Genomic DNA, 26,558 nt, shown 5'->3' on the forward strand with positions numbered 1-26,558 from the left:
CCCAGCCCACCCCTTGGTCTTAGCAGGGTGTCCTGCTACCTTCTGCCACTGCCCTCCATTTTCTTTCCCATGATTCAAGGACATTAAGTGGCTCCTGAGCATCACCGTTCAAATAAGGTTATTCTAGAAGAATAGCAGGCGGCCTGTTCAGATCGTGGCTTTCCCCTGAGCATGTTTATGATCCTTTCAGCTCTAATTCTAAAGGCACTTATTTGTTAACAACTGGAAGGACAAAGCAGCTCCCCATGTTCAAAATGAGTAGCCCTTCATCCTGGATTCAAAGTTCTCTCACAATGACAAGAAGGCATCATCCTATATTTGGCACTGGTAGACAATGTTCAAATATTTCCCATGGGCAACCTGCACCCTTTTTAGAAAACATGACTGTAAACCAGTGGTGGGATTCAAATAATTTAACAACCGGTTCTCTGTCCTAATGACCAGGTGGGTAGGTGGGGCTTGGTGGTCATGTGACGGTGTGGGCGTGGCCAACTCAACATTACTCAGGTCGATGGGCGCTTCGCCTTAGCTGTGACAATGTAATAAGGGTTAACCGGAGAGGCAGTTTCTGTAAGCAGGGCAATAAAGATTAAGGTAGAAACAACACCAGAATGTTTCCTTCCTGCCTTCCTTACAGGATTAGCCCTGTAAAGCGGAAAAAAACCCAAAATATAGCAATAGTAGCAATAGTTAGACTTATATACTGCTTCATAGGGCTTTCAGCCCTCTCTAAGCAGTTTACAGAGTCAGCATATTGCCCCCAACAACAATCCGGGTCCTCATTTTACCCACCTCGGAAGGATGGAAGGCTGAGTCAACCTTGAGCCTGGTGGGATTTGAACAGCCGAACTGCTGAACTGCAGTCAGCTGAAGTAGCCTGCAGTGCTGCATTTAACCACTGCGCCACCTGTTGGATTTCTTCCAACAACCGGTTCTCTGAACCTCTTAGAAAGTTAAGAACCGGTTCTCCCGAATAGGCACGGACTGGCTGAATCCCACCACTGCTGTAAACCTTTTGCACTAATGTCTATTCTGGATTTGGGGACCTATTGAGCAAAGCATCAACCAAGCTGGTTGTTTTTAGCCATTAGCTTTGATTTTAAACACCTGCATTTATTCTGAGGTTAAAACACATCCTGGTAAATCCAAAATCCTGCTCTAGCCAGAAGCTTGAAATGGGCGTCCGGTTTCAATACATTCTCACCTCGTATTCTAGGTCTTCTGCTCGCTCGGCCTCTGGAGCAGCTCCTTCCATAAATTCCACAGGGTCATAATATTCATGCGCGATTGAGGGGCTTTGAAGAAGAAAGAACAAAGGGTAGGAAGGTAAATGTTCCGCTTTCCTACATAGAACTTTCATAGGTTCTTTTCTATCAAGTGTAATTTCACCGAAGGCAAACAGATCCCAGAACTTAATGTGACAAACTTAGAAAGACAGGAAAAGGCAAAGGGTTTTCACAGGACGATATGAAAGGAAAAATTCTGGAGTACTGCAATGTGCTCTACATGGGGCTGCCCTTGAAGAGTATTCGGCGACTTCAGCTGGTCCAGAATGCAGCCGCGCGAGCGATCATGGGTGCACCTCGTTTCACCCACGTAACACCTATCCTCTGTGAGCTGCACTGGCTACCTGTTGATCTCCGGGTGCGCTTCAAGGTGCTAGTTGTCACCTACAAAGCCCTTCATGGTATTGGATCTGGGTACTTGAGAGACCGCCTACTGCCAATTACCTCCACTAGGCCAATAAGATCCCATAGATTAGGCCTCCTCCGAATTCCATCAGCCAGTCAATGTCGACTGGCAACTACCCGGAGGAGAGCCTTCTCTGTGGCTGCTCCGACCCTCTGGAACGAACTCCCCGTGGAGATTCGTACCCTCACCACCCTCCAGACCTTCCGCGTAGCCCTTAAAACCTGGCTATCCCGACAGGCCTGGGGCTAAAGACTTCAACCCCACCCGAATAGTATGACTGTTGCACTTTTTAACGATGTATTGTCTTCATGTACGTAACTTGTTTTGTCCTTCCCTCCCCCTGAATTGTGAGCCACCCTGAGTCCCCTCAGGGAAAAGGGCGGCATACAAATAAAGTAAAATCCTAAAATCCTAAAAATCCTATTGCTTATTATTTTCTACTTCTGAAAAAGACACAACAACATATTCTGATATTTTCATGTACAGGTAAGTCCTCCGCTTACGGCCACAATTGGGTCCAAACTTTTATGTCGTTAAGTGAGTTCTGCCCCATTGTACGATCTTTCTTGCTTTAGTTGTTAAGTAAATCACTGCACCTGATGTTAGTAACCTGGTAGTTGGGTGAATCTGGCTTCCCCGTTGACTCTGCTTGTCAGAAGGTGGCAAAAAGCGATCACATGACTCCGGGGAAATAAATATGAGTCAGTTCCCAAGCATCTGCATTTTGATCGTATGATTATGGGGAAGCTGCAAAGGTTGGAACTTGTGAAAAATGGCCATAGGTCACCTTTTTTTCCCAGTGCCGTTGTAACTTTGAATGGTCATGAAATGAACTGTTGTAAGTCGAGGACTTACAACATGCACGCTAGGGTTTTGTCTCCTGGATTAATATTATTAGCTACCCTGGACTGGCTTGTCCCAGAAGCGTACAAGATGTAAGTACAATCAATGGTAAATAAAGAAGACAAGACGATGTTGTGTCTTCCTCAAGGTAGGACTTACAGATCGGGCAGCCCATAGGGTTCCATCCTCACAGCCGGAGGGCTTGGCGGCCTCATCCTGCCTAGATCCATTAAGTGTTCAAAAGTGATGTCTGTCTGAGTCCCACTATCAACCAGTGTTGTGATGTCTCCTTGAGAGGTGGACCCCTCGCCACCTCCTCCCCGGCTACGAGGACTGCGCCGCAACACCTGGATGACCAGAGGTTCCTTCGAGCACCGGAGGGCCTCAAGGGTCTGCTCCTGTGAGAGACGGGACAATTCCCGACCATTCACCTGAAGGGGGAAGAAGAGAGGAAGAGGAGGTCAGAAACGTTCTCAATCCTTGCACTTTCTTCATGTCTCCACTGTGAAGTCATCCTCAAGTGACTTGCAATGCGCTCTACATGGGGCAGCCCTTGAAGAGCATTCGGAGACTTCAGCTGGTCCAGAATGCAGCCGCGCGAGCGATTGTGGGTGCACCTCGGTACACCCACGTTACACCTATCCTCCGCGAGCTGCACTGGTTACCGATTGGTCTCCGGATACGCTTCAAGGTGCTAGTCGTCACTTATAAAGCCCTTCATGGTATTGGACCTGGGTACTTGAGAGACCGCCTGCTGCCAATTACCTCCCAAAGACCCGTCAGATCACACAGGGTTGGCCTCCTCCGGGTTCCGTCTACCAGCCAATGCCATCTGGCTACTACCCAGGGGAGGGCCTTCTCTGTGGCAGCTCCGGCCCTTTGGAACAAACTCCCCGCAGAGATTCGGACCCTCACCTCTCTCCAGGCCTTCCGAAAAGCCGTTAAAACCTGGCTGTGTCGGCAGGCCTGGGGTTGATGAGTTCCCTTCCCCTCTCGAATTGTGTGGCTGTTGGTTATTTTTAAATGCTTGTATCTGTAGTTTTTGTGTTTCCCTTTCCCCCCTTGGGCTTGTGCGCCGCCCTGAGTCCCGCTGGGAATAGGGCAGCATATAAATAAAACGAAACCGAAACCAAAACCAAAACCTAAATATCCTTTATACTTGAGGTATTATTCATACAGTACTGGTTTCGTAACTTTCCCAAAATGGCTCCCCCCGCCTTTTTTTTTACTGAAATATTTTCTTCCGTACGCAGGAAAAAAGCAGCCTAGGCTCCATTTTATTTGCCAAAAGGGGATTGCCTTTTCCTCCATTCTCTGCTGCAAGAGCCCATTGTAACAATGGACAAAGAGAGAGACTGCTGGGTTAACAGTAGGTTTCAAATGTCACAAAAGAGCAGCTGATCATTACATTATTTAAGATATTATCATTGTATTTTCATGTCCACAGAAAGCAAAAAAAATTGTTACGCTATGAATCAAAATAACTTGAAATGATTTGGGTATTGTATATCTTGAATATGTGTGTGTGTGTGTGTGTGTGTGTGTGGCGGGGGGGATTTCTAAATATTTCTTTCTTTCTTTCTTTCTTTCTTTCTTTCTTTCTTTCTTTCTTTCTTTCTTTCTTTCTTTCTTTCTTTCTTTCTTTCTTTCTTTCTTTCTTTCTTTCTTTCTTTCTTTCTTTCTTTCTTTCTTTCTTTCTTTCTTTCTTTCTTTCTTTCTACGATTTATAGGCCGCCCAATCCCTGGAGGACTCCGGGCGGCTTACAACGAAGGGGGGAAAAAAGTAATAAAAAATGAAAATAAAAACAGGTTAAAATCAACACACATACATTCGTTATAATCGGGGCTGGACCTCAACAATGAGGTCAACAGCCCCAGGCCTGCCAGAATAGCCAGGTTTTAACAGCTTTTCTGAAAGCCATGAGAGTGGGTGAGGTCCGGATTTCTGGAGGTAGTTCGTTCCAAAGGGTCGGAGCAGCCACAGAGAAGGCTCTCCTCCAGGGAGCCGCCAGCCGACATTATCTGGCTGACGGCATCTGAAGGAGGCCCACCCTGTGGGATCTCACTGGCCGTTGGGAGGAATGTGGGAGTAGGCGGTCTCGGAGGTACACTGGCCCTAAGCAATGTAGGGCTTTAAAGGTAATAACCAACACCTTGAATTGTGTCCGGAGACCAATAGGTAGCCAGTGCAGCTCGTGGAGGATAGGTGTAACGTGGGTAGCAAAATCTTCACCTCTGGTTTATTCCTGGCTGCTGCCCTTCAGATATTCCCAGCCCCTCCAGATCACACCCATATTATCCCAATTTGTTTGCAGGGGGTGATTATGGAATTCCAGCAATTGCATTCAGAAAACTTTACATTCATCCCATTTTAGCATTTGACCATTTACATTCTCCAGAGATCCTGCACTACAATTCGCATCACCAACAAATTGATATTTATACCCTGTACTGTACAGATCCCTCTAGAGGTGCCAAGATAGGAAAGATACAGAGCTATAGTTTTATGAGTTGACCCTAGATGACTAAGTTAGGTTAAGATCCTAGACTAACATGATTCAATTTTCCCAATTTAGCAGTAGAAAAGCAACACAGGGTTTTGTATCAGGCAGTTTGGTCACCATTCATTACTTCAAGAAAGCAAAGTTATTGGAGAGGAGGAGAGAATGAAAGGAAGACGGGGGAAAGAAGAAAGAGGTAAGGAGAGGAGGATGGAAAGGAGAGAAAGAGGAGGAGAGAGGGTAGGAAGGGGAAGAGGAAGAGCAGGAGTAGGAGAAAGGTACAGGAAGAATGAAGGGAAAGGAGAGGAGGAAGGAAGAAAGTAGAGAAGGGAGGGAGGGAGAAAGGAAAGGGAAAGGAAAGGAGGATGGAAGGGAGAGAAAAGGAAGGAGACAGGGTAAGAAGGGAAAGAGGAAGAGTAGGAGTAAGGGAGAGGTAAGGGAAGAAGGAAGGGGAAGGAGAGGAGGAAGGAAGAAAGTAGAGAAGGGAGAGAGGGTGAAAAGAAAGAGGTAAGGAGAGGAGGATGGAAAGGAGAGAAAGAGGAGGAGAGAGGGTAGGAAGGGGAAGAGGAAGAGCAGGAGTAGGAGAAAGATACAGGAAGAAGGAAGGGAAAGGAGAGGAGGAAGGAAGGAAGTAGAGAAGGGAGGGAGGGAGAAAAGAAAGGGAAAATAAGGTGGTGTTACAACAGGCGCTAGGGATGGTAAACAAAGCAACCCAAACTGTGTATTATAACCTATTAAATGAAATAATAAATGTATAAGAATGATAAACGTTAAAACACCTGTAACCAAACGACATGCTGTATGTGATGATGGGGCTTTTTTGTGGTTTTTGTGTTTTTTTTATTGTGTGTATGTGTTGTCTATGTAATAAAAATAAAAAAATTATATATATATAAAAAAGAAAGCAAAGATATTTATTTAATTATTCATGTACTAACTGTGGCGCGCAATATTGGGAAAAAGAAAATACACCACCAGAGCTAGATATAATCAGAAAAGTGTTGGCCTGTGCGGAAGCAGATAGGTTCACTCTTGAACTTAAAAATAAAGGGGAATCAGAATATTTTGAAGTCTGGAAGGGATTTTATGACTGGTATAAGAAAAGGTGACAAGACCGGAACAAACTGTATATATTGTGATTGGACAGAAGGATAGACAATGTATTTAGTAGGCTAATTGTTAATGGTTGAGACTAGCTGTATATAATGTGAATGTATACTCACTCCGACTTTGCGGTACTGCATTGTTTTAAATGTAAAAATAATAAAAAAATATATTGGGAAAAAAAAAGAAAGCAAAGTTATTGTAAACAGGATACAATAAAATTGGCATGATAACGGTTAAGTACACTAATTAAAAATTAATTTTTATAGTTCCGTCTTATCTCAGAATGCTGCATGAGCTTTCATGCAAATTATTACAAATTGATGCATGGGAGTTCTTAAAAAAGACACGAAGCCCCTGCAGTTTAGGAATGTCACTTTTCTGGATTGCATCAAGAGAAATATACTTGTCTGGCAATTCCTCTTTCTGGAATTATTCACAGTAATATGGAATGGAGCTGCAGCAATAACATGCACTAATTATTATTCATATAAATGTAGTACTCCTTTGGGGTCTTGTTTCAAATGCAAAAAAGCACAAAGACAATCGTATGATCAGACTCCATTGTTAAGAGAATCTATTTATTCAGTGCTCAGCTTCTGTAATACAGACCGTCCCTAAATATTATGGGCAATTCATGAATCAAGAAACTCAGTAAAACATATATAAGGATAGATCCAATTTTATCCTCAGAACTATCTGTAAAATAAGCTTAGCTCTCATGGGTAATAAACCTGAGGCTGGAAATGAAAGCTCGTTAAGCTCAATACTCTTTAATTTAAAAAAGCTTGCATAGTTTGTTTTTTTACATGTTAGAGAAAGTGCTATCTTCACAGTCTATTAATTCCATTATTACATCTCACAATGCAAGCCGTGTATTGGAAATTCTATAGGTAACCCTATACACAACCATTTTAAAAAGCACATTTTTTTATTTTATTTTTTGTTTTAGCCTTCCAAATGTCTCTCTCTCTCTATCCTACGAATCGGTGTTTCTGGCATGCCAGGTGGAGATTTCTGGGAGTTAAGGTTGAGAAACATTGCTCTAATCTACTTTTAAAAAATGCCTCTGTTCAATTAGCAATAGCAGCAATAGCAGTTAGACTTATATACCGCTTCATAGGGCTTTCAGCCATCTCTAAGCGGTTTACAGAGTCAGCATATCGCCCCCAACAAGAATCCGGGTCCTCATTGCACCCACCTCGGAAGGATGGAAGGCTGAGTCAACCTTGAGCCAGTGAGATTTGAACTGCCGAACTGCAGATAGCAGTCAGCTGAAGTGGCCTGCAGTACTGCACTCTAACCACTGCGCCACCTAGTATTGTGTACAGCTACTAAAAACACAAGCAGTGTCAAAATAGTTACTCTCATAGCAACTATGGACCTCAGAGCTTGTTCTCCTGAAAAGGTAAACACATCCATTTGCTTCATCTGAACATCTGACTACCAGTGGCCATTCATTGGTCTTTAATGCTGCTCCTCTGGTGCCAAATGAAACCATAGCTCAAGTGGTGTTTACTGAAAGAATGAGGCTTGGAGCTAATTGTCCAAAATCTGTTTTGTAGAAAGATTGGGAATGCATGCCCCCAATAAAGATAGTCCTCAACTTACAACCATAGCCGGACATTATGTATTTGCACTGGGGTTTGTTAGTATCCAATACAGTGGTGGGATTCAAATAATTTAACAACCGGTTCTCTGCCCTAAGGACCATCTGGGTAGGTGGGGCTCGGTGGTCATGTGACTGGGTGGGCGTGGTCAACTCAAGGTCACTCACATAGATGGGCGCTTGGCCTTAGCTGTTGCAATGTAATAAGGGTTAACCGGAGAGGCAGTTTCTGTAAGCAGGTCAATAAAGATTAGGCTAGAAACACCACCAGAATGTTTCCTTCCTGCCTTCCTTACAGGATTAGCCCTGTAGAGTGGAATAAAACAAAAGGAGATTTCTTCCAACAATCGGTTTTCTGAACTACTTAGAAAGTTACCAACCGGTTCTACCGAATAGGTGCGAACTGGCTGAATCCCACCACTGGTCCATCCATCATCACCATTTTCATCATCCTCTAAAATGGCTGAGAACCCTACCCTATCTAATACAAGCCCCCAACTCAACAAAGAAATATATGCTGTAGCTTCCTCAGAGGGACAGGCCTTTTTAAGGCTCAGGTGGCTCCTGAAAATCTTGGTATAGCACTCAAAGGTCTCCAGTAAATTGCCATCATACTGCAATTGTTATGATCTCAGAAGGGAAGAAATTATACAGTGGACCTCTTGGTCGGACTTAATGTTTAACCGATTATATAAATGAAAGAAAAATATATATTTAATTTTTGACCTGGCTTCATGCCTTGCTTTATGAAAGTTGACTGACTCCAACATGTTATTTAAAGACCACAGTTCAAAAATATTATACATCATTAGACTGGCATATTTCGCGAAGGAAACCACAGTGTGTTTCAGGTGATGGGCCTGCTAAAAGTACAAAACACACTGCTGCTCCATTATAATTGGCTTGACCTTAAAAAGAAAAGGAGTTGATGAATCAAAATAATCCTACTTTTTAAGAATAGACGCCTTAAACAACTAGTAGAGTTCATAGCCCAACACAGACTCCATTGTTTGGCAATGCTCTCCAAAATGACCCTACCAGTGTAGATAGATTCCAAGTCCCCCCCCCCATTTTTTTAAAACCATTGCCCTATTATCTGGGATTGAAGTCTGGAAATTGGCTGCGCATTGTGAAAATAATAATGTTTGGGTTACAAAGGCCAGATAAGTTCAAACCAAAAGGACTATCTGAAATTAGCTTTTATGCCAGTCTTGGGATGAAGGGAAGATAACAATGGAGAACCCATCTTGCAAAGGTTTCCTAATGATCAGCTCATTTTCAGTTTTGTTCTCTATGAGCATGTTCAAAATCCAAAATTCTTGGATTTGGAAAGTGACGCCTATAACAAAAGAAAAAGAAAGGGAGAGAGGAGGAGAGGAGGAGAGGAAGGGGAAGGAAGGAGGAAAGAGGGAGGGAGAGGAGGGTGGAAGGGAGAGGAAGAGGGTAGGAAGGGGAAGAGGAAGAGTAGGGGAGAGGTAAGGGAAGAAGGAAGGAGAAGGAGAGGAGGAAAGAAGGAAGTAGAGAAGGGAGGGAAGAAGGAAGGGAAAGGAGAGGAGGGTGGAAGGGAGAGAAAGAAAAGGAGAGATAATAGGAAAGGAAGAGGAAGAATGGAGGAGAGGTAAGGGAAGAAGAAAGAGGTAAGGAGAGGTGGGTGGAAGGGAGAGAAAGAGAGGGAGAGGAGGGTGGAAGGGAGAGAAAGAGAAGGAGAGAGGGTAGGAAGGGGAAGAGAGAGGGTAGAAGTAGGGGAGAGGTAAGGGAAGAAAGAAGGGGAAGGAGCGGAGGAAGGAAGGAAGTAGAGAAGGAAGGGAGAGAGAAAAGAAAAGAAAGAGAAAACAAGGTGGTGTCACAACAGGCGCTAGGGATGGTAAATAAAACAATCCAAACTGTACCTTATAACCTTTTAAATGGAATAACAATAGTACAAGAATTGCAAAGAAAAAGAATAACCATGTGAATGTATACCTATAATTGTATGTAAGAGAATAAATGACAGTAAGAATATAAAGCACAATATAGGTAAACAATATTTGGTTATAAATAGCTAAGTATAAATAAATATAGAATAGTACATAAAAATGGATAACGAATAAGGGGACCATGAATGCAAGATAGAAATGTATAGAAGGGAAAACACTAACTGCAAAGAAACCGATACGGAACTGCTGTAGGATATACGATGGAACTTCTTGTTCCTATGTTATTTTAAGTCATGCGTTTGTTTTTGTTGATGTGTTTAAAATAAAAATAAAAAAATAAATAAAAATAAAAATAAAAAGAGGACACAATAAAGGAACCCTTAGAATAAAAAATCAAAGACACAAGTGAACGGCTGTATTAGAGGCAATCCCATCTTGCTATTCCTGGTACATGTGCCCCCTCTCCCCCAAAGCTCAGGTGTCTCTGTACACAAAAAGCTGTTATCACCAAAGAGAGACCAGTGGAGAACTTTTGTCATGAATTCTGTCCTTGGAGTTTACCCGACTTCAGTAGCTGATTCTTGAAGGCAGATAAAACTTCAATGAAAAACCTCTTGACTTAGGCAATTCTCAAGCATCCTCATACTCTTGACATTCCAAGGGCAATGCATTTCTCCTCATAAACCTCAAACTGATAAATATTGCCTCATTATACCCCCTCCCCTATTTGGGTTCCAGTGGTGGGTTTCAAAAATTGTTCGAACCTACTCTGTGGGTGTGGCCTCCTTTGTGGGAGTGGCTTGCCGCCCATGTGACCGGATGGGAGTGGCTTGCTGCCCATGTGACCGGATATGAAGATGCCGACGACACTTGTCAGAACCACCTTAAATGACCTCACACACAGTTTAAGTTTAAGTTTGATTTTATTTATAGGCCGCCCAATCCCGAAGGACTCCGGGCGGCTTACAGAAGGGAAGAGAAAGAAAGAAAATAAATGAATGAATGAATGAATGAATGAATGAATGAATGAATGAATGAATGAATGAATGAATAAATAAATAAATAAAGTAAAAATAAATAAGACAAGTTAAAACGACACAAATACATTCATTTCAATCGGGGCTGGACCTCAACAATGAGGTCAACAGCCCCAGGCCTGCCGGAAAAGCCAGGTCTTGACAGCTTTTCTGAAGGCCATGAGAGAGGGTGAGGTCTGGATTTCTGGGGGTAGTTCGTTCCAAAGGGTCGGGGCAGCCACAGGGAAGGCTCTCCTCCGGGGAGCCGCCAGCCGACATTGTCTGGCTGACAGCATCTGAAGGAGGCCAACCCTGTGGGATCTCACCGGCCGCTGGGAGGAGTAGCACTGGCATGGATAAGAATATGATGTAAACTTGTTTTTTAAAAGGCATCTTTGGTTTGCGTTAAAACAACTTCAACACACACACAATGTTCTGATTGCACCACAAACGCAGTAGTCATCCTTACCTTTCACAGAGGCACTGAGTTTTATAAATATGAGCATGATAGTGTAGAATAATCATATCCAAGGACCAGTGGTGGGTTTCAAAAAATGTTGGAGCCTCTTCTGTAGATGTGGCCTGCTTTCCGGGTCCACTGGTGGAACCTCTTCTAACCGGTTCGGTAGATTTGACGAACCGGTTCAACTGAATAGGTGCGAACTGGTAGGAACCCACCTCTGTTGGGTTCCCAGAAGGCACACCCATTTCCTACATTGTGCCTGTTCTGCCATGTTCAAACAAAATGCAAGACATGATGCAATTACTGTGGGAACTTACCCAGCCACCACTTCATTATGCGTCACAGGCTGACGCACTTGTGAGCTTGTGGTTATGCAGCACATCCTCATACTGTATGTAGAAGGATTTCATGCATCACGTTACCTTTTGCTGAACAGACTCTGTGTGTGTGTGTGTGTGTGTGTGTGTGTGTGTGCGTGTGTGTGTGTGTGCGCGCTTGCGCGTGCCTGCATGGGTGCATCTCTCTTTCTCCATCACTGCAGCTGCAGTTACCATGGCAACTGAAGTGATTGATACAGGCATCTGCAGCTGGGGGAGAAAAAGGAAAATATGGGTAAAAGGCATCAAAAGCAAAGCACATCTCCTTCCTGCTCGCTTGCCTCAAACTCTAAAAATGGTGGGTGGGTAGGTGGGGGAATGTGAATTATCCTCCTTTTATTTTTTCCTCTTCCATTTGGGGCTGTGGAAGTTCGAGGTGGGCAGGAGGAGAATCTGGGAAAATAGATAATTTGCTTGCCTTGCCTTGGGGACCCACAGGGAAGCATTCCACGGAGGTGGGGTGGGAGAGTTAAGATCTTTAAGTAAAACATAACAGAGAAGGTTGTGGATGTGGTGGTGGTGGTGGGGGGGGGGACGCATCAAAGAACAGGGTAGAGAAAAGAGGCTACATTAGAAAAACCTTGAGGAAGACAAATGGATTGGGGAGGGGCTGTGGGTGGGACTGAGGAGGTCATTCTTTGCCTAAGGAAGGCCCTGTAGGAATTTATAACAAATGCCAATCACATTCCTGGAGTGTTATCCAGCCCAGCTGATGGTTCCCCATAGTTTTCCTTTGTGTGTTTATTTTTCTTCTCCTTCCTTTCCCCCAAATTGCTCTTCAAGTGATCATCATTTTCTCAACCACTACTTTAATCTTTCCCCCTTCTCTATCTTTTTACTGAGCCATGGATATCCCCCTCCCTAATTTTATAAAAAAAAACCTTTTGGCTGGAGTCTAACATTAGAATGCAAGGTTCAATCCCATTAGAGCAGAGGAGGCCGTAAGCTAGCGTGCGCTCTATAGAGAGATTTTTCTCTGTGTCTTCTATAATCCTTTCAACTGGGAAAAGGAGAAACTACGTGTGCACAAGAAGCATTGTGAAATGATGGACACCACAGGAATTGGAGATATTTTTCTAGATACATGCGGCATTTATCTGCGAGCGTAATTTTTTGGTTTGAAAATATAATGTAAGTCTACAAGGTGTTTACATTGTTTCTCACTGCATTGATAAATGCCATTGTGTGTTTTATGTATTATATGCCTTTGTGTACAACAGAGCTTATGTTTGTGTGTGTGTGTGTGTGTGTGTGTGTGACTCTCTCTGTGTGTGTGTGTGCATATCTGTCTCTACTACAAGAAACAGCCACCTTTGTATCCTGTTAAGGATTCTTCTGTATTCATGTGTGAATGCACATTGACCATGAGAGAAAGAAAGGAGAGTTATACTATATTTTCTCCATCTATTTTTTGGTCTGGAATTGATTATGCATATAATCCTTAACAGTGTTGCTATTTTTGTCAATATAGTGTCTAACCCGATTTGATGTGGCCTGACCGCTGTGTCTTTTACAAATGTGTTGGCAAGTCACACCAAACACAAATAAAACCAACCACACAATGCTTTAATTTGATGGACCTGGGCCGTCAAATTTTTGAGTACTGTGTAGTTAGTTAATGATTGCAATTGGGACCTGAAATTCTGTCACTAAGCAATAAAGTTCATTACATGACCACTCCAGTCTACAATGTCACTTTTTCTGCAGTCATTAAACAAATCCCCTGCAGTCATTAAGGGCGACATCACCTGCAACTTACTGCCAGTGTCCTCATGGACAGAAGCTTGCATATGTGAATCTTGGGACTAAGGGACGCTGCAACCACTGTAAGTTTGTGGACTGCTCATAAACCTGTTTTTTTCAGGACCATCATAAATCCGAATGGTCATTAAACAGGGCAATCATTAACTGAGGACTACCTGTACCCAAACATTTTCTTCCCTTGGGAAGTCAACCACTGATGCCAACCTTACTTTGCAAAGGACCATCTTAATCCCACTCCAGCATTTTCTACCAATCCACAGCCAGGTCACCAGGTCTTAGGCAATTCACAAACCTGTAGATAGCTTCCTACGTATCACAGTATCTCATGTTCAAAGCTCTCCTTTACATTATTTAATTAGCATGTTGCAACACCTAGGCGTAATACTCCTCCACAGGCTGTAAAATCTGGGTTCTAAAGGCCCAGAACAATATAATCTTTTTTCTCTTAAGAGTTCATTTCCACTAATGATGGAGAACCCCAAAAAGCTTTTGTTTGTATGGGTTCCATGTACTGATATTAACCATACTAAAAATTGAAATTGACACATTTGCTGCTGCTACCGCTTCCCGTGATTGTTTGATGAGATTTTAATATTGTGTTATTGTTTTTTAACAAAGGCTGGTAATTTTGATTTTTTTTTTCCAGACTCCTGAGAGGGTCTTGGAGGGACACCCAGAGATCCTAGGAATACATTTTAAGAATTACTCTGGATTTTTTTTTTCTTTTAATGATCTTGTGTAATCCCTTACATCAGGGTGGACTCGGGGCAATTGAATAGAGCTGAGCATTTACTGCCCGGATGCCCTTCCTGATGCCTATGCGGTGTTCACAGCAGATATTTTCTCTTTGTGCCCAGAGAGAGAAATGTCTGTCACTACTATTCACAGCCCTCCTGATTGAGAGGTGAAAGATCCACCTTTAGGCCAGCATGTTGCTCTTAAGAATTGCTCTGGATAACAGCAAGATATTCTTTGATATCCCTGGAGTGTTGTAGGCCAGGGCTAATGTCCCAATTTCTTCTGTGTAGTTTTTTGTGATGGCAATTTGGTCCATTAAACAGCTTGTGAAGTTAAACCAGGGGAGAAGATCACTTTGTTCCATGAAAGAAAATAGTTAAAATTTTTGTGACAGGCTCTACTACTTAGTTGCCATCAATCAGCAACAAATTTTGATTCACATTCATTAGCAATCAAAGCCACAGATGCAGAATCTGCTGGAAAAATGCACGTTTTCTTGAATGAGTCTCCTTAGAGAACACTGGAATTCTGTTTCATTATTGCCTTGAACCTATGTGAAGATCAAGACCAGTATATACGGATGTCTATGTTCACTGATTTTTCATAACTTAATAACTTAAGAGCCGAGGTGGCGCAGTGGTTAGGGTGCAGTACTGCAGGCCACTTTAGCTGACTGCTAATCTGCAGTTCAGCGGTTCAAATCTCACCGGCTCAAGGTTGACTCAGCCTTCCATCCTTCCGAGGTGGGTAAAATGAGGACCTGGATTGTTGTTGGGGGCAATATGCTGACTCTGTAAACCGCTTAGAGAGGGCTGAAAGCCCTATGAAGCGGTATATAAGTCTAACTGCTATTGCTATTGCTATTCCATCCTTCCGAGGTGGGTGAAATGAGGACCCAGATTGTTGGGGGCGATATGCTGACTCTGTAAACCGCTTAGAGAGGGCTGAAAGCCCTATGAAGCGGTATATAAGTCTAACTGCTGTTGCTATTGCTAACTTGTAGTTGAACATGTGTCAATTTAACTGATAGCCACAAACAAAGTGCTATGAAAACTCTACCCGTGCTATTTTGAGGAATTAATGTCAGGGTTAAATTATTCTACTTCACACACATTAGGCAAAGGCTGACTCTTTGGACAAGGCTCTAATGATGAGGAAAATGGAAGGGAAGAGAAGGGAAGAAGAAAGAGGAGAAGAGGACAACCAGTGGACTCAGTTGCCATGACGATGGGGCATCATTGAAAGAGCTGAAGGCCCAGGATAGGTCATCATGGAGAAAAATCTACCTATGTGGTTGCTAAGATTCAAAATAACTTGACAGCACATAATCAACCAACCAATACATTAATCAGTTAACAACTGATGATCAAACAATAAAACTTGGTGGGGGGGGGGGTCAGTCAACAGAAGGAGACATTTTACATGTCCCATCCAAACAAAATGCACGTCCTTGTTATGCTCTCAGAACCAAAGAATTTTGGAGTTTTCAGAAATAGTTTCCTGTAAACACTTTCCCCTAAAGTTCAAAATAAGATGTTCATATCCTGTTGTTAGAATTCATTGTGCTCTGAGAGTTTGGGAGATGAACCTGGAGGACCGGAGTGGAGACTGCAAGCCTTTGGATTAGCTTAGAATTTGGAGATTTGCAATATTATTTATTATATTTAGTGGCTGCTAGGCTGGTGGTAAAATTCTAGATGAGATTTTAGCCACACCGATTGAGAAAAACAAAAGGAAGAAAGAGAAAGCTGGAAAATGCTACTTGAAATTATACTGTATAGGTAATCCTTGACTTATGACATTCAAAGTTACAACTATACACCCCGCCTTGTCCCAAACTACTTATGAAAATCTGATGTCCAGTTCCCCCGTCCCCATCTCCCCATGGTGACAGGACCACATTTACACACATTTGTAGAACCCCACAGCCACAGAATTTATGATGTTTTTGTGTGGAAACCAAAGTTTACTTCTGGCTTAAGCAAAAGCTGCCCTATAGTGAACAATGGGTTCACTTAACAACAGGGCATCCACTTAACGGTCACTGCAAAAAAAAAAAAAAAAAGGAAAATTGGTCCAGTTGCTTGGTGACCCTCTTTGTGACTGTCATGACTTACAACCGTAATTGAGCTCAACTGTAACTTGAGGACTATCCTTAGATACATTGTTAAGAGTTCAGTTATTTCAATATTTATTGCATGTATTTTAATAATGGTGATCTTTGGAATGTAGATATGATGAATAAAATATCTGGGAGAAATTGTACCCTATTACAGGTGGAATGTACTCATTAAAACTTTACATCTTAATATTATCATAGGAGACCTGTGGCTCTCCACCCAATGGATGGGAAATCTGCTGACTATTGCTGATCTCTCTCCTGCCTCAACCACAGTTGTGATACTGATGATATTTCCTTGATTTGTCATGTGCAGTGCCTGATAAAATGATTGGCTGATTCCTCGAGTTTAGTTATTCTCCTTTTTGCAAGTCACCAGCCAGCTGGAAAAGCATCTGCCAATCACAGCCTGCAGCAGGAATGGAGGTGTGATCTAACAAGTAGAATTCTGTCCATCATCTCTAGGCTCCACCCTGAAGTTTTCCTTCTACTCTCTGTTTTCTTAGAGTCCAAGCTAAATAAAGTTACAAAGGGAGCTGCATTACGTGGAGCAATTTTACTTATTATCCTTTCTACATTCTTCTGCGCTTGTGTGTTCAGGCTTTTAGCGGCAGATAAGGCTGTTGTGAGACCAGACCAGAAGATGTGTATGTGTGTGGAGGTGATGTCCTCATTAGCCTGAAATGGCCACTAAGCACTACTTCGATCACGCCCACTAGTTAGCCATCTGACCTCACCTCCAATTTAAGAGATTTTATACATTTTGCACTGTTACTGGAGCGTCTTGGCATAAGAGGGAATACACTGCCTGAATTCTAACATTGCTAGAAAGGACTTAAAATTGTGCTACTCATAGTCTGGAATTGTGAGAAAGGCAACTTTGTGGAGACATGGGCATCAAAAAGATGCAGCCATGTGTGACTTTTGGGATGAGACCATTTTAATTCTCAATTGAAAGGCAGTACTGTTTTCCAGACTGCTTTAAATCTTTACGAAATTCGTTTCTTTTCTTTGGCCGCTTATATATTTCAAATCCAAGAAACAAAGAGCTGTGTATCATTCCTTGCAACAGCATTTTGACTATACGGGATTTTTTTGTCTCATGATTACTAGCAAATGCTAGTAATCTTTGGATTCATATATGTTTCAATTTTAGTTAAGCAAGGTTTATTTGCTGACTTTTTATTTTATATACTGTATATTTTTTTCCTAATGTAATGTTTGACATGTTGAGAATATTTTTCTTCCAGACTTTGTGAAGCCTCATAAATAAGAATGGCATTGTGAATTTGAAAATGTCTTATTTAAACGTTATTGAATGTGAAAATGTTAAACTAGAACTTATGCTGAGAATTAAATGCAATATCTCCCAGCTTGACTGCCCCCTATACAAGATGGACCAACTTTCATTGTCCGCGCTGATTGACAATTATAAGTTGTAAGATATCACCAAATTTGGCAGGTTGGGAAGACTGTTTTTAAAGTTATTAATAAACCCAAATAACCTATTCATTCAGTTTATACTCCACCTTTCCTTTCTAAAAAATGATCAGGATAAAAGCAACTGGAATATGTAGTCGGGTTTAAACAACGGTCGTATCCTCCAGTTGCTGTGGCCACAATTCCCATAAAAACTGTCTACCATAACCAACAGTCAGAAATTATGAGCGCTGTCTTTCAGATATCTGGAGGGATCGGGATTCCAACTCCTTAATTTTGTTTCAGCAAGATATGGAGTGGGACCATGAACAACAGAAGCGAAAGAAGCTTCTTCTTTTGCTATCACCTGTTGAAATCCTGAGCTATAAAGCAAGGCTTCTGGACAGGAGGGAAATGCTGTGAGTATGGCTTTGCTCAGCTCAAGGAATGCTATAAGCCACCGGTTCCCTTTTCATCCCATTTATTTCCCACAGTGAGGGGTAATTTTATTACAAGTGATGAAAATAGGGATGATGTGCAGATCTGAATCTAATCATTAGCTGAACAAATGGTTCTAAGCTAACGAACAGATTCTTTTGGCCTTTCTTTGTACAAAAAGAATAATTTATCATACTGAGGACATCAGTCAAATCCATTCCGTTTCATGAAAATCTTATTCCCTTGATTAGCAACTGGAATGACATTACAAAAGGACATCCTCTCCCTCCCGCCCCCCCCTCCATGGCTCTTGCCCAATGTTGTGCTGGTTGGGAATTATGGGGGCTGACATTCAACCTATGTTGAGTTGAGGGAGGCTGATGCGAGAAGACCTTTATCAACACAAGGATATACAGAGAGCAACGCCGTGTGTATTTGGATTTGCTTCCCAGTTCGTATAAATAATCTTATTTGCTATTTTCATGCAGTAAATCTCTAAATTTACATAATTTAAATATTGATAGTATTTAAATGATGGTAAGACAAAAGAATAGATGGTCCCTTATGGGCCAAGCAAGATTATCTACACAAACACAACCCGTGTAATGTACCTATATATATACTGATAATTGCACAAAAGACAGCTATGTAACTACTTTGCCTACAAAAATATATAATACTATATATTTCAGTTCTACACATAGACAGGTACAAATTATCCGTGTATAGACCCATGAGAGAATATTGGAAAACTCAGCCTGTTTGAAATATATAACCCCTTTTTTGTTATTTTTTAAAAAGCCTCTTGCTTTACCAATTACAATATAGCTTTCATCTCTGTGATGCAGACTAGGAGGCTGTCTGATTTTCTACCTATGACCTGGGATGAGAGTGTGTAATGGAAAAAGACCTGGATAAATGACACATACAAAGGAGAGAGAGAGAGAGAGAGAAAGAGAGAGAGAGAGAGAGAGGGAGGGAGAGAGGGAGGTATTGAAAACAAGACTGATGGGAGAGATAAAAAGACAAAAAGAGGAGGGAAGGGAGGAGTAAAGAAACAGATACCAGAATAAACAAGCCGCTGAGGAAACGGAGGGACTGGAAGGAAGAGATGGAAGCAAGCGAATGAATGAATCAATGAATGAATACCTGTCACTCCCTTCTCAAACCATTACTTCACCCTTGGCTGCTCAGTGCCATTCATCCCAATTTGTTCTCTACCCCCCCCCTTTTTTTTCCTTGCAGAAATCCTCTCCCCATTATTTCAGACACTGTACGCTATGGGGGGAAAAGGGGGGGGAAGACTAGTTGCTAAGCAACCTCCCCTCACTCAGTACCTGGTCCCTCCCCCATTGCAGCATTAACACCCCCCCCTTCCTCTATTCTCCGAATGCCACTCCAAATCCCCACTCCACCCCAAAAGACAACCTGGGATTCCTATTTTGATGTCGTCCCCCGCCCCAACGAACATTTTTAATCCCTGTAGATCACCTTGCTTTCTCTCGGACCCCTCCATCTTCCAGACTTCTACCTTGAGACCCCCCCGACACCCCCCTCCCCAATGACCCAAGCATCCCTTCCAGTGGGAACGGTTGGAAACTCCCTTGAACCTTTCCAGCGCCTTCCTTCTCCCCAGAGGACCCTATTCTGCCCCCTTTTCATCTTGCACGGGTTTACCATCCCCTGATCAACTACGCACACCCGCACACACACACACCCGCAGACACGCGATTCCCTTAGTGCCTCGCTCAACTCGTCCCATCAGTCGCGTCCCATAGATCCATGCCGCCCCCATCCCTCCCCTCCCACCGTCTTCAGCCCCCCCCCCGCTTTTCTTACCTGCAGCATCACCCGATATTGTTCTTCGGGTTTCTCAACCACACACATGTTACATCCCATGGCGATGCCGCTCGAGGGGGGCGGACCGAGGGGGCCACAATTTAGGAATGTGTGTGTGTTGGGGGGGGAGTCAATCAGCTCATGGGGATCCTACAGGTGTGGGGGGGGCGAGCCGCTGGCCCTCCCGGTCCCCCCCACCCTGGCATAGCCCTGGGCAGGGAGGTGGAGGTGCTGTCCAGTGCTTGCCCCCCATTCACCCGCCTGGCGGCATAGCGGCGGGTTTAGACCGAGCAGAAGATGCGGGAGGACGGCAGGAGATGTTTCTCTCTCTCTCTCTCTCCCCCCGACCCCCCCTCCGCTGGAGGTCGACGCAGGATCCCCCCCGGAGGCGAGTGGGGACGCCTGTCGCTGTTGCGAAAAAAATGCACCCTCGTCCGCCGTCTGGTTTGCTTCGCTCCTGCGCTCCGTTTGCCAAAAGGAGGAGGGGAGAGGGCGGAGTGAATTGGGGGGGGGGGAGAGAAACGACGACGGACGCGGCGTTTATAAATATGGATGACTCCGGGGAGGGTTTGGTAGCCCGGCCGTTGTTGGCGCGACGAGCTTGCCAAATCCCCGCCGTCGGTGCTTCCAACGAATTGGCCTTCCCGGGTGTTGCTCTCGCTCAGCGGTGCCAAATCTCCTCCGTCCTTTGTCCGTACAACGGCCGGCCTCCAATCTCTAGCCCAGTGTTTCTCAACCTTGGCAACTTGAAGATGTCCGGACTTCAACTCCCAGAATTCCCCAGCCAGCTGAACAGACTAGACGGCTAGCCCAGTGTTTCTCAACCTTGGCAACTTGAAGATGTCCGGACTTCAACTCCCAGAATTCCCCAGCCAGCTGGCTGGGGAATTCTGGGAATTGAAGTCCGGACATCTTCAAGTTGCCAAGGTTGAGAAACACTGGGCTAGCCGTCTAGTCTGTTCCCGCCTGGCAGACCCCCACCGTCCCATCTGCTCCCTCTGTCCCTCGGATATTGGCGCTGCCTTTGAGCATCCAGTCCTCCTCCTGCCCCCTGCTTCGCCCTCGCCGTCCGTCCACCTTCAGACGTTTGCTCAATGTGTGCACCTCTTTGCCAGGGCCTTTCCTGGTCGTTTAGGGCAGTGTTTCTCAACCTTGGCAACTTGAAGATGTCTGGACTTCAACTCCCAGAATTCCCCAGCTGGCTGGGGAATTCTGGGAATTGAAGTCCGGACATCTTCAAGTTGCCAAGGTTGAGAAACACTGGTTTAGGGAACGAATAGAAATGATCTGCTCTGTTTTCCTCCCTACCCATGTGCCCAATCTCAAAACAAATTTGCTGCCACAGGTGAAAACGGCAAAGAGGCTTTAAGAATGACAGTTCGCCACACAAAGGCAGGTAAATCAAAATTGCAGAAGCTGATAGATAGATGGGTCTCTTTTCTGGCTCCATTCATTAATTATGCATTTATACCCATTCCCATTAATGCTTCCTGCTGGATAAGGGATTTTCCAATGTCATATTTTCTAGAGCAATCATTACAGGTAGTCCTTGGGTTGTGTTCGTTTAATGACTGTTCAAAAGTTACAATAGTGAAAAAAAAAGACTTATGACCATTTTTCACACAAGTGTTGCAGCCTCCCCCCCATGGTCACATGCAGAGGTGGGTTCCTACCAGTTCGCACCTATTCGGTAGAACCGGTTCGTCAAATCTACCGAACCGGTTAGAAGAGGTTCCCCCAGTGGACCCGGAAAGCAGGCCACACCTACAGAAGAGGTTCCAAATTTTTTTGAAACCCACCACTGGTCCTTGGATATGATTATTCTACACTATCATGCTCATATTTATAAAACTCAGTGCCTCTGTGAAAGGTAAGGATGACTCTGCGTTTGTGGTGCAATCAGAACATTGCGTGTGTTGAAGTTGTTTTAACGCAAACCAAAGATGCCTTTTAAAAAATAGCAATAGCAATAGCAGTAGACTTATATACCGCTTCATAGGGCTTTCAGCCCTCTCTAAGCGGTTTACAGAGAGTCAGCATATTGCCCCCAACAATCTGGGTCCTCATTTTACCCACCTCGGAAGGATGGAAGGCTGAGTCAACCCTGAGCCGGTGAGATTTGAACCGCTGAACTGCTGATCTAGCAGTAGCCTGCAGTGCTGCATTTAACCACTGCGCCACCTATTCTTATGCATGCCAGTGCTGTGTGAGAGGTAATTTAAGGTGGTTCTGACAAGTGTCGTCGGCATCTTCATATCCGGTCACATGGGTGGCAAGCCACTCCCATCCGGTCACATGGGCGGCAAGCCACTCCCACAAAGGAGGCCACATCCACAGAGTAGGTTCGAACAATTTTTGAAACCCACCACTGGTCCACATGATCAAAATTCAGATGCTTGGCAACTGACTCATATTTATGGTGGCTGCTGTATCCTGGGATCATGTGATTACTTTTCGTGACCTGACCAGCAAAGTCAACAGGGAAGCCGGATTCACTTCTTAACAATTTTGGCAAGAAAGGTCTAACTACTAATTTAAATTAAACAATTAAATTTAATAACTTAACAACCGCAGTGATTCACTTAACAACTGTGGCAAGGAAGTTGGAAAATGGGCCAAAAATTATTTGACGACTCTCACTTAGCAACATAAATTTTAGGCTCAATTGTGGTCATAAGTCGAGGACTACTGTATATTGTTGGACATGTTCTGCATTTAACCTCAGAATTTCTAACACTGGGATTACAACACTGTTCTGACCCCCTCCTCCGTCCAGTAACGAATGCCGAGACAAGCTTAACTGGAATATACTTTAATAGCAAGACACCAAGACCTTGGTGGCTGAAAGCCAAGCAGAACAAACAGATAAGGACTTTGGCAGCAACTCAGACAAACTCAGGCAGCAATAAACACAGATAAGGCTTGGCAGCAATCCAGCCTGCCAAGCTCCCAGTACTGTCCTCCGACATTCAATCCTGCATTGACTTCTGCAAAGAGGGGCGTGTGCACAAGTAGCTTTTTATAGTCTGGAGAGGAGCCTAATGACCACCAGCTGAGTACAATCACCTCCTGTAATTGCATAATTGTTCTTGACGCCTAGTAGCTCTTCGATGGCATGCATCCAGGAACAACTCACTACTGGCCTCCGGCTCACTCTCCCTTGTCTCCTCCCCACTGGTCCAAGGCTCAGGTGCCTCCTGGTGCCAACCAGCCTCTCTGCGCCCTGTTCGGAGTTGGAACCCTGTCCAGGGTCCTCCACATCCTCCAGAGCCGACTCAGAGGGCCCCTCGCTGTTGGGAGTCTGGTGGCAGCTCCAACAGCACCTGCTGGGCCACAACACAACACTATAACAAAGCAAAAGACAGAGCATTGTATGTCAACCAGCCAGCCTGGTAGTGAGGCCTTGAATTTCTTTCTCCAACCTACCTTAGAGGGCTAGTGCTGGGTGGAAGTGAGACAGGCAAGTGCTATGCATGCCTATGACGATTGGTGAAACCTGCCAATCAAATAATAGAAATAGGGAGCACCAACTCCCAGTTTATGTTTCAGGAGAATGGGGTAACCACAAAGAAAGGAGCTATGGATGGGAAAATGGGTCTGGGAGAGATTGAGAGCCCTAGAAAGCCTGCCAAAACCTCCATCTGTCAGGGCTAGAGGTTTTCAGAGGAGAAGCAGAAGGGGGAAGGAATGTGGGTTTGTTTAAAGCTCACTTTTTGGTTATTTAATTGAAAAGTCTGTTTGTTCCCTTTGTTCCCGGGTTACCCTGTCTCTTCCCCATATTCCATCCAAGTAATTTTTTTTAAAGCAGCTTAATTTCTAAACCAGAAAAAAGGGGCTATCAATGGCAACCGAACAAAAGATACAAAAGACAACACACACACACACAAACACACACACACAACGGGGTGGTGGTGGTGGTGGTGTTGGTATATGCTACCCTGCCTTCAGTTTCTGAACAAAAGGCGAAATATAAATCTAACCAAGAAATACATAAACATCAACCAGCTAGTATGAAATACTAGTATCCTTTTTTTTTTAAAGGAAGTATTTTTTAATCAACACCAGGAGTCTTGGGGTCTTTTAATGCAGAAGGAATCGCATCTTATTGTTCATTCTTTTTTTAAAAAATTATTTATTTTCCATTTTCATAACATATAAACACACGTATGCTATTACATAGCCAATATCCTATTGTATTAAATAGTAATTGCATCAGTTCCTCTTGCCATCAACGCCCAGAAAGATAAAAACCCATTATTAGCTCTTCTGCTCTCCATACACCTCTTTCTTCTGCCTCTCTCCTACCTTCTTTCTTCCCTCCATCATCCTTTTCTACTCTACTTCCCCTTCCTTTCTCCTTCTCCTCTCTCTTCATTCCACTCCTCCTTATCCTCCTCATCTTCCCCCCTTACCCTCTCTCCTATCCCTCTCTTCCTATCTTTCTTCTCTCCTTTCTGCCTCTCTCCTACCTCCTTTCTTCCCTCCACCATCCTTTTCTACTCTACTTCCCCTTCCTTTCTCCTTCTCCTCTCTCTTCATTCCATTCCTCTTTATCCTCCTCATCTTCCCCCCTTACCCTCTCTCCTATCCCTCTCTTCCTATCTTTCTTCTCTCCTCTGTTTCCCACTCTTCCTCTCATTGGTGTATTACAGCTTCTGAGCAAACTCCATTCTATGTTGATGGTATTTATGCTTCCATATCAATATACTTGACATATCTTAGTTTTAAAGAAAAAAAATAAGAGAAGACAGTATACATGTGCAATCGTATTGCTTTAAAATCTAACACCCCTCGTCAAGCCTAATATACTAGTATCCTGACCCCTAGCCAAGAATATTATGGACTGCAAGTGTGGGCTATAAGGTGGAAAGGACAGTCTGATATCTAGTGAGAAGATAAGCAGGGGAAAGCCAGGAGGGTCACTTTCTCCATGTCTGCCATTGTTCTCTCTGTTTAAACCCCCCTCCTCCTCCCCCAAAGGGAAGACAATTTCATAACCGCCCAGCCACCTGCAAGAACCTGCCTCCAAACCAAGTAATGTGAATACGTCTGAGAAGAGTTTTATGGTTGCCTCACAAGCATGATGTGGTTTGTGTTGGAAGTAAGACGAATTCACAGAGGATGCCCTTCACGCATCACGTGAGTTCGCCAGACTTGCTGGACCAGGATGCCCGTATTTCTTATAGTTCAAAAACATTGGATTTGACATTTCCTGAAGAACATTGGCTCAAGAGAGTCCGTGTATCTACTAAGAGGATTATCTTTCATAGCCGGAAAGAAAGCAAACCTTTAGATGTTAAAGAGCAAGTTCAAGAGATCTATTCTCTGTTGAATGTTGAATGTTGAATGTTGATTTTATTTATATGCCGCCCTTTTCCCCCGAAGGGGACTCAGGGCGGCTCACAACTCAACCAGGGAAGGGGGATACAAACAAGAATTTAAAACGACATAAAAAACAATGCATGATTAAAACACAACATTCATACCAATTCGAGACGGGGGCAACAGCTCTTTAGCCCCAGGCCTGTCGGAACAGCCAGGTTTTAAGGGCTTTGCGGAAGGCCTGGAGGGTGGTGAGGGTTCGAATCTCCACGGGGAGTTCGTTCCAGAGGGTCGGAGCAGCCACAGAGAAGGCTCTCCTCTGTTAACCTTGCAAATATCCATAACTGTTAAAATGGCGAGACCAAACACTTATCATTCCATATGACCTAGATTTAATAACATATAATACAGCCAAGGTAAACAGGGACGCGGAGGCTCAGTGGCTAAGATGCTTGTTGATCAGAACGGTCAGCAGTTCAGCGCTTTGGATCCCTAGTGCCGCGTAACGGAGTGAGCTCCCGTTACTTGTCCCAGCTTCTGCCAACCTAGCAGTTCGAAAGCATGTAAAAATGCAAGTAGAAAAATAGGAGCCACCTTTGGTGGGAAGGTAACAGTGTTCCATGCACCTTCAGCCTTTTGTCATGCCGGCCACATGACCACGGAGACGTCTTCGGACAACACTGGCTTTTGGGCTTTGAAACGGGGATAAGCACCGCCCCCTAGAGTCAGGAATGACTAGCACATATGTGCGAGAGGAACCTTTACCTTAATAGGGCTGAGTTTGTTATATATTAATATTCTTTGTTGGGACTTTTTCCAGTTTATTGCTTTAATTACTAGCACTGCTCTTTTAGTTTTCAATTTATTAGCTAATTTCATTAACCATATTTTTCGTGACCCAACAAAAGCATGCACGACAACAGTGCGCCGACAACAGCGTGGAGACAGAAGGGCGCTTTACAACAGCGCGTTGACAGAAAGCCGATTTAACTTAAGGTAAGGGTTAGGTTTAGGGTTAGGTTAAGGGTTAGGGTTAGGGTTAGGGTTAGGGTTAGGGTTAGGTTTAGGGTTAGGGTTAGGGTTAGGGTTAGGGTTAGGGTTAGGGTTAGGGTTAGGTTTAGGGTTAGGGTTAGGGTTAAGTTTAGGATTAGGTTTAGGGTTAGGTTTAGGGTTAGGTTTAGGGTTAGGGTTAGGGTTAGGGTTAGGGTTAGGTTTAGGGTTAGGTTTAGGGTTAGGTTTAGCGTTAGGTTTAGCGTTACGTTTAGGGTTAGGGTTAGCGTTACGTATAGGTTTAGGTTTAGGGTTAGGGTTAGGTTTAGTTTTACAGCGCGCTTCTGTCGCCGCTCTGTTGTCGGCGCGATTCAGCGCTCATTCGTCGGAACGCCTTAGTACACGCGG

General features: G+C 43.8%; 1 protein-coding gene across 1 annotated transcript in view; it reads right to left on the reverse strand.

Annotated features, from left to right (window-relative positions):
- PDZD4 (PDZ domain containing 4) overlaps window positions 1–20,216 on the reverse strand; it is a 37,005-nt gene extending 16,789 nt beyond the window's left edge. Inside the window, exons 1-3 of the mRNA XM_087710886.1 lie at window positions 19,839–20,216; window positions 2,695–2,966; window positions 1,205–1,295 (exon numbers count right to left, since the gene is read on the reverse strand). Of these exons, the coding sequence (XP_087567012.1) occupies window positions 1,205–1,295; window positions 2,695–2,966; window positions 19,839–19,898 (423 nt within the window). The 5' untranslated portion in view covers window positions 19,899–20,216. The remainder of the gene's footprint in view (window positions 1–1,204; window positions 1,296–2,694; window positions 2,967–19,838) is intronic.
- Between the last annotated feature and the right edge of the window lie 6,342 nt (window positions 20,217–26,558).

This window comes from Thamnophis sirtalis, unplaced genomic scaffold, assembly GCF_051295495.1.
Source record: "Thamnophis sirtalis isolate CommonGarterSnake01/CBP01778 unplaced genomic scaffold, rThaSir2_p1.2 scaffold_3, whole genome shotgun sequence".
In the NCBI taxonomy this organism is placed as follows: Eukaryota; Metazoa; Chordata; class Lepidosauria; order Squamata; family Natricidae; genus Thamnophis; species Thamnophis sirtalis.